This window comes from Carya illinoinensis, chromosome 11 (genome assembly GCF_018687715.1).
Source record: "Carya illinoinensis cultivar Pawnee chromosome 11, C.illinoinensisPawnee_v1, whole genome shotgun sequence".
Lineage (NCBI taxonomy): Eukaryota > Viridiplantae > Streptophyta > Magnoliopsida > Fagales > Juglandaceae > Carya > Carya illinoinensis.
In genome coordinates, this window is record NC_056762.1 from 32,231,221 (window position 1) to 32,250,025 (window position 18,805).

Here is an 18,805-nt window from a genome sequence, read left to right on the forward strand (position 1 = left end):
CTATTCGAGTCTTGACCCAAGGATGGCTTAAATAGCTGGGTCAAGAGTGGCAACTAAGGTTACCATTCAAGGCTCTCCATAAAAGAAGATGGTGAAATTGGATTTATTTGAATTTAAAAAATTATAAATTTACTCAAAAGTGTTGGTAAAAATGATGGCAAAACTATTATCTAAAAGAAAATAAATTTGAGGTAGAAAATTTGACAAAAATGTAAAATAAGATAAAAGAGTGTAAAAAATTTACCCCAAAAAAAAGTTTGAAAAAATGGTATATTAAATAAAAGAGGGCAAATAGTTTACCTAAGGTCCTAAACAATTGAAATGGTATGAAGAAATCAGAACAAAAAATGCTAAAAAAAATAGCATGAATTGAAATCTTTAATCTTTTATATATATATTAGGTGAAAGCAACGTGTAAAGCACGTTTGCCTAATTTAATTATACGATTATTTTTAAAAATTAATATTGTTTTTATTAAGAATTTTTTTTATTAATAATGTAATGATTTTAGAAAAAAAAAAATATAATTTCTAACATAAAAAATTTTACAATTAATTATAATTAAGTAGATGACAAATAATTACAAGCTTTCATTTTTTTTTTCTTAAGTAGATGAGAATCACAAGATAAATAGTGTTTTATCTTGGTTTCTCCATGCCATTTATTTACTACAGATTAAAACCAGAATAGTTTCAAAATATAATCCTTAAAATTTTTCTGAGTATATGTTTCAACATGAAAAGAGTAGATGAAATTAAAATTATGCCGTAGAAAATCTGATTCTCACAATAATGGCATGTGAGAAGTGGGGAAAAGAAAAGATATAAAAGATCAAAGTGAAAATATAAGTTATTCATTTCTTTACAAGGCCCTTACATCTCCTTCACTTTCTTGCTTGATGCTAAACACTATAAGCATAACTTTCAATTGCATGTAGGTCACCTCTCAAGTTCCTTGCTCTGCTGCTTTCGAAGGTCAATAACATCAGGTGTCTCAACACCAGTAGGAGTGCTGAAAAAAAAAACACGTATAAGTGATAGAAAGTGCAGTATACAAATACAAGATCAGTCAATGATCTACAATAAAATATTTAAGCACACAGGGTGAAACATGAAAAGACCATGATCACAACATTTGAACAAAGTAAAGCTAAATTTGCAATGGTTATTCTGATATGATCGCAAGGGACAGTCATTTCATCTGTTCTGTTTCTGTTTCTTTTACCATTTTTTTTTATAAGTAATCAAAATCCATTCCATCTTTATGTGTAATGGGCTAGAAATTTCAATTCTCAAGAATTATATTAGGTAATTTGATTAAAATATTTAGTTAACCATAAGAAAGTATATAAGGGTACAATTAGTGGTTGTACCTAAAGGCATACGTTGAAATAGATTGGCACAGAAAATGGCCTCCAAATCCCTATATATCGATATAAGATTATTCATGAAAGGCGCAATTATTAAGTCTGTCAACCATAAGAAGATAGATAAATCATTTGTATCAACAAAGAGACAAAAAATAGCTAAGAATGATTCTCTTACTAACCATTAAAAGATACTAATTAGAAAAAGTAAAAAAATAGAGATCTAGGATGCCTATACTTGGTTTTGTATGTAGAATATCTTAATTCCCAAGTGGTTTTCATATTTTTTTTGTCATGTGTTTAGAGGTACAACCATCTTAGCACAGAATGAAGTAGAAAAAGGAAAAACAGAAAACGTCACAATTTAGCATAAAATATTCACATGACAAAAAAAAAAAAAAAAAAAGAAAAAAGAAAAAGAGACACCAAACTAAAACATTTCCTTGTTAACTTAATCATTAAAAGGAGGATCTGTATGCCAAGAGTGGCAATAGTACATGCAATAGACTCCTCTCCCCTTTTTTTTTTCTTTTGCAACTATATGCAGTTGATTATGAAATCAGGAATGATAGGAGTAGGAAAACCCTAGAAAATACAAAAAATATTAGCTTTCTCTTCATCAAGCTTATATCTAGGTTTTCATCTTGTACACTCTCTGTGTACTTGATTTTTACCTATTTACTGGAATAGAATTTCTTATTACCTATAATATATATATATATATATATATATATATATATATATATATATATATATATATATATATATATATATTGGCTAATGCTCAACTTTCCCTAGCAAAACCATAAGCTCAATACCAAAAAATAAGCAAGAAATCACCCTGACAACTTGAATCAACAAAACAAAAAGCTCTACTTCTTTAAAATATTACCACAAACCCATTACAGGTGAGGGCATGGGAAAAACATATTAGGATATTATAGGCCTAAACATATCCCATACCTGTATCTTTGCTATGGTCTTTGCATCAAGAAACTTTTGTTCAGCAGGCCAAAGCATCTTTTTGAAGCCAGGACCAGCATTGACAAAGTACATTTGATGCAATGTGTGTGGATTTATTGAAACAGTTATATATAAACAATACAATATTTGAAAACCAAATATAATTGGGAAAACTCCAATATCTCGGGATGGTAACTATTGTCAATTTTTGTCATGGCAGCCAAGAGATTTGCAGTAGTCTGGGTAGAACAAAATGTAATTATCAATTGGCAACTAAAATCTTGGAAAGAAGTACTTGCAATTTACACAAAGAACCAACCAATAGTAGAATAAAAAGATTTTTTTAAGTTATATCCATAACATAATTAGTATTTTATTCTTGTCCAGGCCTATTAACAATGTGATTTAGAGTATCCTAGCATGATGGCAGTGTATAGAGCAGCAACGCTGAATCCAGATCGGATTGAACACTAAAACGTATTGAACAACACACACTAGTGGTAATTTCCACCTGCCCCCCCTAAAAAAAAAAACAACAAAGTCAGCAAAACTTTACTGAGATTCTCCCATGACTGACCCAATTCAATTTGACAAAGACTTTCTAGCAGAAAATTCAACTTACCAAGCCCTGCACATCTAATATTGTTGTAGGAACCATTCAATACCTTTTATATATATTGGTTTGCCCTGATTGTGATGTATAATTACTAATCAAAGTAAAAAAAAAAAAAAATACCATTTATTAACTATTTATTTAATATCAAAACTCTATAAACATTCGTCTTTCAACAAGACCAAAATCGGGGGGTAAAATACAAGAAGACTTCCCCAGTCCCAAACTAAAAATAACAATAAAAAAGAAAAAATAAACAGAAACAAAAGTTTAGAAAAGCAACTTCTCTATTCTAGAAACCCAATATCCACGAGAACCAAAATATGTACAAACCCATCAAAAGCTTGCATATGTGAACGCATAAACATCAAGAAAATGAACGACAAACAAAAGTAAACAAAACCCATAGAAATTAAACGCAAGAACCCTAAATGCAAAACTATTTACACATACCCAAATGCATGAAACAGAGGTCTAGCAAACCGTAAAAATCCAAATTCGAAGTAAGAGATGCCAAAAATATTAACACAAAATGGCTAGCAAATTTCCATCGAGCAGGCTTCTGTCGATTGCGATTTCTGTCAAGCCCTAGGAATTCATTTAAAAACCTCATAAAAACATTAAAAAAAATTAATCTTAATACAAGAAAATATAACTTCAAAACCACAAAAAACCAAAAAAAAAATAAAATAAAAAGAATGAGAAATTCTGGGTAAATTTAACGTTTTAGAAGCAATGTTTCGGAAAGTGTAAAATAGGTGTTATGGTCAGCAGTGGTAGTGGAGGAATGGAGGCGTGAGAGGGCTTTGGAGTGACGCTGAAGGAGGGATTTGAACACTCAAAATCTGGCTAGCAAATTTCCATCAAGCAGGCTTTTGTCGATTGCGATTTCTGTCAAGCCCTAGGAATCCATTTAAAAACCTCATAAAAACATTAAAAAAAAAATCTTAATACAAGAAAATATAACTTCAAAACCACAAAAAAAAAAAGAAAGAGAGAGAAATACTAGGTAGATTTAACATTTTAGAAGCAATGTTTCAAAAAGTGTAAGATGAGTGTTATGGTTAGCAGTGGTAATGGAGGAATGGAGACGCGAGAGGGCCTTGGAGCGATGCTGAAGGAGGGATTTGAACACTCCGGGGGAGATTTTGGAGGTTGTCATAAGCCATTTATCAGGCACATCGGGAACTCTCATATGGAAAATGAAGCGAGAGCGATGAATACAAGAAGACGCTTGGTGCTGGAAGCGTTATTTTTCTTTGTCATAAATATTCTTTTACAACAACTAATGAGACAAGTGAAGTTCGATGGCCTAGACGGATTTAACGAAAAGTTAATGGAAAACAATTACAATTACTGTAGCTCTGTTAAAATAAAAAATTTCCGTTTGATAGGCTCTTTATAGATATAAAGATAAACCACATTCTTGTTTAGTTCATTACAACTCACAATATCTTCTCCTCTCTTGCTTGCACAAAAAATGAAAAATAAGTGCTGATCACTTCAATTTCAGAATCAGAAATGGTCATTCAAAGGATTGAAGTAGTAGTCTTCAAGACTTGAATGGTCCCCAGCACGCTGGGTGTTGGGGGGGGGGGGGGGGAGATTGGTGTGGAATTTAGAACTCTTCAATGTGCTAACAACTCAACAAAGGCAACAGAGAATGGGATTGTCAAGTCAAGAAATGAGGAAGGGGATTGGGTGAAAAACCCTACTACATTGAAATATTTGATTCACAGCCAATTTAAAGTTGATTTAGTTGTACGTGATTAATCCCAACCTTTGTTACCTGAGACCTGAGAGAAGATTGAGGGGTTGCTCTCAATCTTAAAGCCATTCAAGATGCTCTCAAAAACTTCATGTTCGACCTCTTCACTTCCATTTAAATAATAATAAAAAAAACTTGCAACGAAGTTATTTTATTTTTCTAATTTGTTGAAATTTATAGTGTATTTGTTGTCATTTGGCATCAACATCACATAATTCAATTAATAATGAATAAGGTCTTAAAAAAAAATCCATTTTCCCACAGGGAATGGGAACAAGGGGAACCCTCTTCTCCATTAGGGGTGTCAAATCGTGTTAACGGGTCATATTCATGTCGTGTCAAAGTATGCATATTATATTATATAAGTCAACTCTAACCTGACCCATTAAGTTTATTGTATCAAATCTCAAACCCTAACATGACCTATTAACATGACGGGTCGGGTCGTATCAACCCGTTTTGACCCATTAGTTAATATTATAAAATAAGTTAACACAACACACTATAACCCGTTTCAAAATGTTTATGTAAATAGGTTGAATATACTCGAAATTAACCCATTTGACCTGATTAAATGTAGTATAATTTTATATAAATATTAAAATCACAATATTTATAAAAATTATAAAACTAACTACAAGTCTAAAATTACAATCCAAATAATAAAAATATCGAAATTAAAATTCTAACAATTTTACTTTCAGGTATAAGCGTATAATTGTAATTTTAACTTTCTTAACGTGTCATAGCGAGTTATAACGGGTCAAAATGGGTTGACCCGTTATCAACTCATTAAGCAATCGTGTTTTAATGGGTTAACTCGTTTTGATCCGAACCCGTTAAGACTAAACCTTAACCCGCTATTATCGTGTCGTGTTTGTGTTGAGTTAACGGGTCGTGTAACATATTGCCACCCTTATTCCTCACACCATCCGAGGCAAAGGTAGCTAAACCCATCACCTCTAAGATGTAATAATATTCAAATTTAAACTAGTCATTAGTTATTATTTTAAATTTGTGGTTTTATTTTTGTTGCTTTTCTTGTCTTTGAATTTAAGTTTTTGTCTGTCCTAGATAGATCATTTTTTGTTATTATTATTGTTATTGTTTCTTAGCTGTTCATTGTTCCCGGGGGGGGGGGGGGGGGGGGATGTCACCTATTGATAAAAAAAAAAAAAACGAAAATCAAACCTAAAAGGGATTAAAATTAATTATTCATGTAATAATTATTTTACATGACATGCCTAATGATCATTTGAGTAATATTATATACAATCGTGAAGTGTGCAAGTAAAATACAGTCATTTTGAAAAAGAGTAGAATCCACTATTCAAAAATTATTTTTTTTAATATGAATTTTATATTTATGCACTTTTTTCAAAGTGATTGCATGGCACTTATGCACTCATAACTGCAACAATCATTTTTCATCGAACAAACATGCATGCAAGCGATACCAAATCAATAATCCCAACCATGAAATCCTGGATCTTATGGACAAAAAAGACTCAATTGCAGGCATTTAAATTGCATGGGGACGAAATCAGAACTCAATCATATAGACTAGAAAATAAGGATGCTCCCCTAGCATGGAATAGCTTGCCTCGGGTATTGCCAGAACCACAGTCCCTCATTACATGAGTATCTCAGTAACGAAAGTCAGGAACTAATTAGAGAAGGCAAAGCATAGAAATTTACTGAAACCAAAATTACATTGTCCTTACACATTCACCAATGTCTGAGCTTTGAATGATCCCACCTATCACCAGTCTAAAAAACAAAGATGATGATAGAAAGCTAGTAAAACTACATATAGCTAAGACCAGAAACTAGGCAAATGAGTAGTAAATTTGGTACAATGCTGCATTTGCATTCTTGTTGCCAACTTGAGCATTGGGGTTTAAGAACTTCTTCTTGTCTTCTTGACAGTTCAAAACCATCAGAGTCGAATATTGTCTGGCATAAATTTAAATCGGAGTGCATTAATCTAATAAGGAAACATTGTTGTTCTGATTATTAGCATGAAGATCTGGGAGGTCAGAACTAATGGAGAACTTGATCCATCTCTTCTTCTCCACATACCTGAGACAGGGCTGCATCACAAGGCCAATCACCACAGCAGCCATACTTATAAGAAATACTTTGAGTGTAGAAAGTGCCAATACAACACAAATCAATATGGTTGGAGGAACACACATAAGAATGGCTCCAACTGTTCCCACGGGTATCTTGTAAGGTCGAGATGCGTTGGGGTGTTTTATCCGTAACCATACAAATGCTATGAACTCCAAAATCATTCCAAAGCAGTACAAGAAATTCTCTGCAGCAACAATCTCTTGGAAGCTCAGCCACGATAGCAAAAGCACACCAGAAGCTGAGAATATAATCCCTATAAGAGGAGTTCCATGTCGAGACCTCTTGCCAAAGAATTCAGGCAGCATCCCCCGTTCTGCCATTCCTAGAAGTTGGAAAGAGTCACTACTCATCTCAGCTACAAACATCCCCATATTGGACATTGCTGCAGCTCCTTGGACCCACCATCTCAACCAAACTCCCCCAATAATTTTTGCAATATCCGAGAAATACCCATCAGTCCACAGCTCACGGTTGACTGAAACAGCCCCGGTGCCAGTTAAAAGGGGGAAGAAATACCCAAGAACTACCAATATCAAAGCATAAAGCAGAGCCTTTGGAAGAGTTCTTTTTGGGTTGTGCACCTCGCCAGCAAGCGTGCTTATTGAGTCCCAATAATTTAGGTTCCAAAACAGAGTGTTCAAATACAAATTCCAATCCACATCTTGTAGATTTACCTCTAACCATCTGGAAGGCTCCAACTTTGGAATTGCCACAAGTCCCATGACTACAAAAGGAAGAAGTGAGAAAATCCCTAAAAGAACAGCAACCCATCCCACAATGGTTAGACCCCTATAGTTCATGTAAGTGAGAACAACGGTCAAAGCTATCACAGCTAGGACTCTCGGTAAACCACCTTCTAAAGCTGGGATTGCGGACTTCAAATAGTCAAGGAATAGAACCGGGTACAGAGCATTATCAATAACCCCACTTAGCCATTTCATCCAACCTTGCTGAAACCCCCAGTAAGGACCCAATGCAGCTGAAACCCAAACCACATAACCACCATTCTCAGGGAACATGGTACCCATCTCCGCAGTTAGTAATGCTTCAGGAATACTCCATATGAACGGAAAGACCAAGAACCCGAGAAGGGCTAGAAGAGGGCCGGCAGCACCAACAGCATCCTCGACCCCAAACGGTCCCCCAGAAACCTCATAGAATATGATGAAGACAAGGGGCAGCATTGAAACTCTCTTGAAGTTATCTGCCCTAGGAAGAGGTACTTCCCCAACTGACACATATTCATCATCACCATACCCTCCCATTGCAGCAGAAGCTTGCCTATTTGCTGTGTTCCTCAACTTCTGCATTCCATTCACGTTCTCATCAGATAAAAACTGGGTTTCCCCTCAATAATACATACTTGGAAACAAAAAGGAGAGAAAATAAAGCAAAAGAAATTTAAGCACAAGGCTACGAAGTAATTGTCGAAGTAAATACATATACGAGCATTGCAACAACATAGCAAATGGGCTTCAGGATGTAAATATAACCGCCGTAAATGAACCGTTCATAGTAATTAACGACACATGCATAAAACACAAAGAAGGCATCAAAAAAGAGATGGGTCACTAGCAAATTTGAAAAAAAAAAAAAAAAAAAAAAAATTAGAGCAAAGGAGATACAATTATATAAACAAAACACCGAATAGTAAATGGAAGAGAAAGGGGCCTCAAAAGGACTAACATTTAACAATAGGGTAGGTATTTTTAAGCAATTAGAGGCTAAATTTAGGGGAAAATTTTGATGCGAGACAATAGAAGAGGTGAGAAATCGTACAAACCATGAAAGAAATGCAATTCCTTATAGGGTTAGAGAACCTCCGCCATTACCGAATCGGACCTTGAAGCCAAAGCTCCGATCGTGTTTCTACACCTCAGCTTCCACTCACATAGAGAGAGACAGAGAGAGGCGCGGGAGCAACAGGTGGCCAACAACACAGATTCTGAGACTACTCGACCCATGACAGTTGGTTATTTCTACTTTTTAGGGGGTGCGTGGCAATTCAAAGTTGTTCTTTCTTGAACGTGGCTGTTTGAGTAATATGCTTTACATATTTTTAATACATTTTATTAATATAATTAGTTAGATTAAATTATTTTTAATATATAACTAATTATATTATTAAAGTGTATAAAAAATACATAAAAATAACTATATATAAAATTTTTGATTTACAAAACTATCCAATGTTACTCCCAAATTCTCCTCCCAAAATAAAATATAAAATTGTTAAAATAAAATTTAGGCCAACAGAGCTTCACAAAACGAGTCAAAGATGAAAATCTTGTTTGGATTTAAGGAGTATTTAATGTTATTTTATCTTATTTGATTATTATAATTTTATTAAATTATCACATAAAATATAATAAATAATTTAATTTTTTTAAATTTTTAAATAATAATAATATTAAAAAATAATATTTTATTAATATTTTATTAAACTTTCATCTGAAACTATCTTATTTCATCTCTGAATCTAAATGAAATCTTTTTAATTGGATTTTACCATTTATACCCTGCACAACAACTTCATATATCAAAATAGAATAACACCAACTTCATAAATCAAAATAAAATAACTTTCTTTATTTTTATTTCATGATTTTTGTTCATGAAACTTCTCATTGCTTTTTATTTCCTATACCATGCAATAAAATATTTCAATGCTCTAGAGGGTTGCTATTTAATTTTTTTTGTTGATTTTGTTCATGGTTGTGTAGTCTCATAATATTTAGGCATGTTTAGGTGTTGGAAATTTAGACCTCCTGAATTCACTCTCAGGATCTACTCTTTACAAGAATATCAAGAAAAATAGAGAAATAATAACATTACTAGATTTTACATGAAAACTTCTAAACTGTAGAAAAATCACTATATTCAGATAAGAAAATCTATTATGTGAAAATTGTTACAATCACATAATTTTTCTTCTCACCACAAACACACCCATAAAGCTTTCCCACTATCAAAACTTTAACTTTTACCTCTTTCATTTTTACAAAAAAAAAAAAAAAGGCCAACAAAGAAATTTTACTAGAACCAAAAGTTTCTAACTAAGCTTCTGACTGGTGCACTTTATCAAAGAGGATTAGCCTCCTTTTATAAGTTTTGGACTTTAATCTTCCTTCACTCCTAACTCAATTGGGACAAAAGGAGCAAATCTCAACAATCTCCACCTTGCAAATTTGGTTGGTCTCATAGCCACGCTTCGCCTCAATGAAGTTCTTTATAGATTCCGCTATCATGATTTACTATAAAAGTATATCCACTCAGAATAAATCAATTTCAAACATTTCACTTTGGCCCATGTCGAAAACAATTTTGCTAAAAATCATGGTGTAACTTCCACGTTTGGCTTTCCTGAAAGTTCATCAGCTATCGATATAAATTTCCACCACACACCCTATATCAATGTTAAACCAATGCCTGTGTACAAATCTGTAAACCCGCTAACATTAACACAACCTATATCATAACAATTTTGGAAGTTAGCAGCATGTCATATTATATGTCAATTTTTTCATGAAGAGAGACACAATGTTAGCATCAATACTAGTATTTCTATTTACTGATTTGAAGTCATTTGGCTTAACATTCTCCTTATACTAGCCATTTTACTAGTCGCTAGTATCACTGCTGACTTCAAGGGTTGGTCTGCTTTTCAAAATCTTGTGTAATCCAATTTCTCAATCTCATTCCTAACATCACATTGATGAGTTTTTACCGTAGATATGAATAGTGCCTCACTAAGTAAGTTCCCAGGAAAGATTCTCCTTTTCTAGATAGAACTTTAAGGTTCCGAAAAAAGATTAGAGAGTTACAATGGATAAGTTTAAAATTTCTAATCTCTTAAACAAAACCTCCTTAAACAGTACGTATCCATATTACCACACCAAAACTCCACCATACCAAAAAGACCTAGACTCTGATACCACTTGTTGAAAATTTGGACATTCCAAATTCACATCCAGGATCTACTATTTACAAAAATATCAAGAAAAATAGAGAAATAATAACAATACAAGATTTTACATGAAAACTCCTAAACTAAAGAAAAACCACTAGATTCAGAGAAGAAATCCATTATGTAAAAAATTGTTACAATTACACAATATCTCTCATCACCCCAATAACACCTACAAAGCTTTCTCACTATCAAAACATTAGCCTCTATTTACCTAAACTTATGACCGATGCACTTTGCCAAGAAGGATTAGCCTCTATTTATAGGCATTGGGCCTTACTCTTCGTTCACTCCCAACCCATATGGACAAAAGGAGCAAACCCCCACATTAGGTAACTCCACAATTTTCAAGATTTCTAAAATTTTCAAATTTTCTTATAACTCCTAGATATCACTTAAATAAAAATATTTTTTATTTTAAAATTTTCATCTAATTATTACTCAAGCATAAAATTCAATATAATTTTTTTTATCAATTTTAATACAATTTTCACAAACTTCAAACAAAAATAATATTTAAACAAGTTTTTAATTTTATCTATTCACTTTCACAAACTTCAATATAATATTTATTTTAAAATATATTTCATTCAATTTTTTCTCTCTTATTTTTCAAAACAAAACTCTCACAATTCTCAATCATTCTTGATATCCAAACATAACCAATTTTTTGTTTTTACGCTAGATTCTAAAATTATTAAGAGAAAAATAAATTACTTGGTTATCAAGGCTTGACATTTGGCTTTTAAGCCATTAAAAAGAAAAAAAAAAGAATTTTCAAACTTTAATTATTTGAGGGGATTTGCAAATAGTGATTTTCAAATTTTGAAAACCCTTATTAGAAATCAACTTCAATACTTAAAAAAAAAAGGAAAAAAAAACCCTTTTATTTGTATAAATCCCACTCCTATATTTCACTAAGCCATATTATTTTTATCTTGAAAATGTGGAAAAAATAATGATAAGAATATGGTATAGAAGTGTTGAGTAATAATAAATACAGTTATAGGATATGCAAGTTTAGCGCACTCATTTGAAAGATGGTGGGATCCATAATTAAAACAAAAATTAATATGGATTTCATATTTATCTATTTATTTTAAAATTAATATATGAAATTTGTACATTCTAAAATTATAAATATTATTCAAATCTTTATTTAAAGAAATAATGGAGAAATCGGCGGTTAATTTTAAGTCATGAATTATACAACTTACACGTGTCTGTTTTCTTCGTAGCATAAAGGAAAAAGATAAGTCATGAAATCTATTCAAATAGAAAACGATATTTTCTTTATATTATAGTATTGTGAAAGATATTATACTAACGGAATAATGTTAGAAATAATTTTAAGATATATACTTCTCATATATTTATTTTTTATTTTTAAAAAAATTAGAGTATATTAAAAAATAAATTTTACGTGAATTTCAAGTTTAACCATTTTTATAAAAAAAAAACACACACACACAAAATTTAAACATTTTAAAATTACAATAATTATTCGTCTTTATCAATTAATAAAAATCAAAAGATATGATCTACCCACATGACTCAATATCTATTATTCCTTATCCTAATGGGCAAAAGTAGCCGCAACTCATAAAAGAACATATTCATATAAGAAAAAGAAGAGAGAGAGAAGCTAAATAAATAAAAAAATTATTATTGATCGATTTTTGGCACTAAAACTTTATATAATGTCTCAGCCCTGCAAATATGGAATCACTTCTCGAAAATCAAAACTTTTTTTTATTTTAATATATAATAAAGAAATCACACGACTAAAGTAGAGAAGATAGTTGGCAACAAGATAAGCACGTGGTTGCGATCCAACAAAAATAATGGAGGAATGGTGTTGGTAGACTTGGCCAATATTCTTTTATCCCCAAAAAAATAAATAAATAAATAAATAATTAATTAATTAATAAGAAAGAATCACGTTCTAAATAAATAATAATAATAAGAAAGAAAGTATAATAACTAGTCTCTAGGTCCACCACACTCACTTAATATTTTTGTATTTTTTAATATTTTTAAAGGCAATATTATTCTTCAATTTTTTTTTGTTATTTTTTGTCTTTTTTTTTTTTTTTTAATATCAATCACTTGAAAACATTTTTAAAGATGATAAAATTGAAAATAAGAAAATAACATACAACTTAAAATTCTAAAAAGCTATTAATTATTCAACACCATTCTAATAGTTCATTTGAATAATTTATAATTGTAAAATACATTTTATCTTCTATTTTTTATTTAAATAATTATATTTATAAATTGATATAAAAATTGACATTTCAGCTAATATTTGAATAATAAAGAAATTGTGAATAGGTTGCATGATATATCTTCTAAAAATTTTGAAATTAATTTATAAATGGACACATAAAGCAAGTCATATTTAATATTATTTAAGAAATTCATTCAAAAATTTATAAATACTATAAAATTAATTTTTATGTATTTATTTTTCTTTCACTCTAAGCATTAAAATTTTACGTGAATCTTTTTTTCATCCTACAAGTCTGGTTTGCCAAGTTAGGCAGCAATTACAGGAGTACTAGAGAGCCAAGATAGAAAGAGTATCCCACATCAGTTATAGACGAGCTACACAGTAAGGTTGATTACCACCTAATAGGTTATGGGTTAAGGCAAATTGAGATATTGCAGTTGACAAAATACATTCTCGAATAGGTATTAGAGTGATAGTAAGGGATCTAAATGGAAAAATCTTAGTTGTCTTGTGTGAATCTACTATCTTTGGTGTTGATTCTATTTTAGTAGAGGCTAGAGCTGTTTGGAGTGCAAGTGTGTTATGTTGTGAGATGGGATTTGATTAAGTGATACTTGAATGAGACGCTAAGTTAATGATTGATGCAGTAAGGAGATCTAAGGAGAACTTCATCAAGTTTGGGCAGCCGCACATCGTGAAGGAAATCAAGCAAGTCCTAAATAGGTTAGATGATAGGCAGATTTGTTATGTAAAGAAGGATTTTAACGCATAGCTCATATATTTGCTAAAGATGCTTTGTTTTGTATGTCCAAGTATGTACATTTGGGTTCTATCTCAAAGTGAATTAGAGGACTTGTAACGTCTAATTTAAGTTAATGAATGTGGATGTGATTTTTCGATTTTCAAAAAAAAAAAAAAAAATGGGTGAATATATATTTTTTTTTTTTTTTTAATTTGATTTTATGTCCACCTCTAGAGTGCAAAATCCCCGGGTCAACGTCATACTTCAGTTTCCACACAACAGATTCCTGTTTACTCTGAAACTTTGTTGAATTTTCTGCATGATACTTGTGTAGAGTATAAGCATTAATCGTTCGAATCCCAACCCAGAACAGTCAACCGAAACTGTTCATCTCTCTACTCACCGGCACTCGAAGAATAAACAAAACCCAATAGTATTGAAAACAGAAAACAAGCAAAGAAAGGATTAACGAGCTGCAACCTTCCACACACACACACACATGTATGTATATGTATATGAAATCAAGGCAACAAGACTGAGAGGAGTGTGGGAGAGAGATGGATTAATGATACTAACCCCATCGTCCTCGGAGCCATTCGCAGCCGGCTCATTTGAACTGTTCTGCGACGGAGACGGATCTGACTCAACTGTGACGCCACCACCGGCGGCTTGTTGACCTACTGTGACTCCTCCAGCATCGACAGCTGCCACGGGTGCTGGCATGGCCTTAATTTGGGTTCCCCACTCCTTTTTCTGTTAAACAATAACAAAAGCGCGTAGAGAGAGAGAGAGAGAGAGAGAGAGAGAGAGAGAGAGAGAGAGAGAGAGAGAGAGGAGGGGGGGGGGGGGGGGGGGGGGGGGGGGGGGTGTGACGTGTAACTGCTGCGATAGAGAAAACGAGTGAAGGAGATCATATATAAAACTGAAGGCAACCAATTAAAGAAAGAATTTTTTTCCCCTCGTCAATTAAATTTATGATTGCTTGCGTGTATTGCAACTACGTATGTATAGATAGAAAGATGATAAATACTATACTCTATACATAACATACATGCACATATATGTATGTCAAATCATTTTCATCATGGCGATGTGTAAACTTGAACTGTCAAAACCCAATATAGGATCTCTGTGCTTACCAGCCCTTCAAAACAACCCTAGGGCCTCCTTTGTGTTGATCTTATATATAAGCCATGTTATGTGACTTTTCTTCTTGGGTATTCATTGCTTAAACTTTTGCCCTGTTTGGTTACTAAGAAAGCTGAGAAAATGAAAAGAGAATATGATTTGTTTTGTTTGCGGGTCATTGAAAAATCCAAGATATAAAAGTTTTTTTCCCTTTTTCTTTCCCTGCATTTTCTATGCTTCCAGACGCATTATTGATAAAATTTAAATAGATTTAAAGTTACAGGGGCCTTTTTTTTTTTTTTTTTAATCTAAATTCAAACACTTGCTTACTAATATAATAAAATTACTTGCCCTTTTTTGCCAGTAATTGAGTTGCATTGCTTGCTTCGCGGTGTACAGCTAGTTGAAGATACAAAGAAACTGCTCAAAACACCTGGTTAGGAACTTAGGATGGATGAAATCTACTCCATGCACCACGCCCACCCTGTTCTGTCTCCACCAGATGGTCCCAGCCACAAATGTGAAAGAAAGCATCATTTTCAGTCATGCAATTTTGAGGTCTTCTATCACATACACCCCACAAATCTTGAGCGGCTGGGCACACCAAGAAAGCCTATTTTTCCATTAAAATGTCAAATGCATGATTAAAGAATTTGTAATTATAGCAGCAGTTTCCTTCATGAATCTTGGAAACAGAACATTTTGGCATTCTTTGCTAAAATGAAATGTTTAATTTTGGGTCTATTTTTCTGCATTTTGAAACTGTCCTTTCCTGGGGTGAAATTTGAAAGTTGTGTTCTGAAATGACCCTTTTATTTTGTTTCCTATGCAGTGACCTTTACATCAGAATAATCATGCTCACCTCATGCCTGATGATTTTGCACGAGTTTTTTGCTTCCTGCCAGTTGGAGACAGGCCATGTTGAAGCATAACATGGTCGTGCCAGCGGGCGCTTCAGAAGGCATTGGCGGAATGAGAGTAATGCTGCTTTCCCTTGTTACTTTTTGGACTGTAATGATTTGTTTTGTTACTGGGGATTTTTTTTTCATTGTTGTTTTTTCTGACATGTGGAATACTTGAATCTCTAGCTCGACAGAAGAAGGCTGTGAAGATTTTTCCAAGGCCCATAGCTGGACTTCTATGAACTATTGATCATGGACAAACTATAACAAGAAAGTTAAAGCTGTCGGAGGATTTCATCTTGAAGAATTGAAGGTGAGATGATTTGTTTATGTTAGTGTGCATTTAAGTGGTTATTGCTTCTTGGATACAGAGACTGATGCTATAACGATTGAAATGTGTTGCTGGTTAAAATCTTGGCTCTTTTTTGGAAATTCTCTATGGTTTTGGATCATTGCATCTGTTGCTGCATCCCGTATTAACTTCCTCGTTATAAATATATACAAAATATAGCATGTTTGAGTGAGAAACTGTGTTTTTCAACAGTTCTGTGCTGTTGTATATTGATTCTTCAAATTTCTGATGCGATAAATATAGCAGCCTGCAATTTTGTGGCTCTCCTTTTGCATAGTGCAATGCTACTTGAATATTTCAGGCAACTGCTATACCCAAAAAAAACTTGCTTCAACCATTGGAAATTCTGTTTGTTATGGACGTGTTTCGAACTCCTACAAATTCCCACAACAAACCTGTACCAGAAGAACCAAAGAAGGTTTGAAGGGTATAAAACACATTCAATACCTAAATCAGTCAAATTGTATATACTATTTCTCCGTGAATTAAATGGCTAGTTTTTCTTACCTTGAATGATAGTTTCCTTCAATATGTATGGAGCATAGGATAGAGTGACAGGGTTTGGGTAACAATCCAATCCTTTGGTTTAAGTTAGGCCCGAGGTCGTTACTATTTGAAATGTCCATTATTTGATATGGGGTGGTTATCTAGAGGAAAATTGGGACCTTTATGTCGTTTTGGGGAGATTTGGGAAGAGAAAAGCTTCCAGTCAAATGGGTTTAAAACCCATTTTCATACTAGCCAATAAAATCGCAACACTTAGGCGCTCAGGAGAAAAGAAACTGTACCCGGCAACACCCGATCCCCAACTCATCTTCCTTCCTTTCTCGACACGTAACCCTTTCCCCTTCCTTCCTTCTGTTCTCTCCTTGCACCAAACCTGCACCAACCCATTATCTCCCTTGACGGAAGCACTTGTCCTTAACGGAAGCACTTGTCTTAAGAATGTTGTGTCGGTTGAGATTCCAGAACTAAATAGAAATATCGTTACGTGTTGGTGGGAGCAAACAAAGCAGAGAGGGAATTTGATTGACCTTGCAGACGTGCAGCAGTTAAATGGTGACCAGTTGGAGCATATGATGAGCTCATTTGGTAGATTTGATCTTGTAGTTGGTGGCAGCTCTTGTAATAATCTTGCTGGTAGCAACAGGCATCATCGAGATGGACTTGGGGGTAAAGAATCTACACTCTTCTGCGATTACTTTCGTATTTTGGACTTGGTCAAATGTATCATGACAAAAGCACAATGATTTCATGTAAATGAGCCTTTATTTATGTTACTTTTAGTTAATTTCAATTCCTTGGATCTATTTCCTTTTGTTTTTTGTTTTTGTTTTTGTTTTTGTTTTTTGTTTTTTGTTTTCTTTTTTGTTTTTATTTTTTTTTTTTCTGAATTAAACATTGAAACAATAACTTGCGAGATTCTTTTTAAGCTTCTGCTTAAATGAAGGGATAGAGATTCGGAGGGAAAGGAAGGGTTTTTTCAATGAGAACAGCTGAGAGTGCAGAGATGGAGGATGGAGAGAGCTTCAGAGGAAGGGGGAGGTATTCAGAGATGAGTTGGGGATCGAGTGTTGCTGGGTGCAGTTTCTTTTCTTTTGGAGCACCTATGTGTCGCGATTTCATTCGCTGGTGTGAAAATGGGTTTTAAACTCATCTGGCTGGGAGCTTCTCTCATTTGGGGAATGACCTTATCCGTGGGCTTGCCACTTGGTCAGGTTTGTTGTTAATGTGCATATTTGGGCACTCTTCAGTGTTGGTGTTGACATATAGGCTTTGACGGGCCCTAGGCCTTTAAGGTGTGGGGTTGGCCCACTAGCGAGGAAGGACTTTTGCCGTTCCAGTTACTTAGTGAAGTCTCGTGACATGAATGTGATAGGACTTTTCTTTTTTGTTCCCACCGCTTCATTACTCAAGCCTTGTCCTTACTTGTAACTGTCTTTAGACACATGTCCCCACGTCAAGGGCGTGTATCATTCCATCTTCGTGCTCTTCAAGTGGCTGAAGGATCTATCCGTATGTATCATTCCATCTTCGTGCTCTTCAAGTGGCTGAAGGATCTATCCTTATCCACTCTATCTTTTTGTTGAACGCATCAAGTTTCTTTGTTTTATTGGTGGATATTCAAACTATATTGTGTTCCTCACTTGATTTGCTTTTTCATATCGCCACCTTCAGTATTTCATTCCTTTTCTAACACTAACTCGTTCTTTGTCATCGTGCACGTTCGAACCTCTACCTTCTTCCTTTCTATTCCCCTTTCTCTATTCTCTAACCCGTCTTTCTCCTACTTCCCTTAGGGAAATTGACTCACATCGTTCCCTCAATTTTGAAGGGAACTAGTGGTTAGCTACAATGTTCTGAGTTGAATTGGACTTTGTGAAGAATCGATATGGGATTCCTGAGTCTGTGACGTTGGAGTTGCCGAAATCTAGTTATGGGGAGGTCAATTCTGAAGGTTTTGCAGCTTGAGCGGCACTATACTCTCTTATGTTCTTGATGGGGTTTCACCTTCCATTCTGTTCCTTCGTGCATGATTTACTTGACTTTTAGGAACTTGCTCCTCCGTAGCTCGTTCCCAACACCTAGAGGATCTTGATGGCGTGTTGTATCGCATGGCAATAGGTTCTAG

At 33.7% G+C, this 18,805-nt stretch overlaps 1 protein-coding gene across 4 annotated transcripts; it reads right to left on the reverse strand.

Annotated features, from left to right (window-relative positions):
• Positions 1–6,380: 6,380 nt before the first annotated feature.
• Positions 6,381–14,572, reverse strand: LOC122281717 (probable polyamine transporter At1g31830). 4 transcript variants are annotated; one of them, XM_043093455.1, is made up of 2 exons: positions 14,368–14,572; positions 6,381–8,150 (listed from the first exon to the last, which is right to left on the reverse strand). In XM_043093455.1, exons 1-2 carry the CDS (start codon positions 14,512–14,514, stop codon positions 6,693–6,695), a joined length of 1,605 nt encoding a protein of 534 aa, XP_042949389.1. In that variant the 5' UTR covers positions 14,515–14,572; the 3' UTR covers positions 6,381–6,692. The 4 variants fall into 4 exon arrangements, with proteins under 4 accessions (XP_042949389.1, XP_042949391.1, XP_042949393.1 ...); XM_043093457.1 differs by lacking the exon at positions 14,368–14,572 and adding an exon at positions 8,626–8,803; XM_043093459.1 differs by lacking the exon at positions 14,368–14,572 and adding an exon at positions 8,533–8,803.
• Between the last annotated feature and the right edge of the window lie 4,233 nt (positions 14,573–18,805).

What these genes read in the sequence shown, in the direction of transcription:
- LOC122281717 (XM_043093455.1), bottom strand. Translation starts at nt 14,514, where the DNA reads ATGCCAGCACCCGTGGCAGCTGTCGATGCTGGAGGAGTCACAGTAGGT. An exon ending in ATGGCTCCGAGGACGATGGG is followed by an intron (nt 8,151 to 14,367) that starts GTTAGTATCATT and finishes AATGGAATGCAG; the next exon opens with AAGTTGAGGAACACAGCAAA.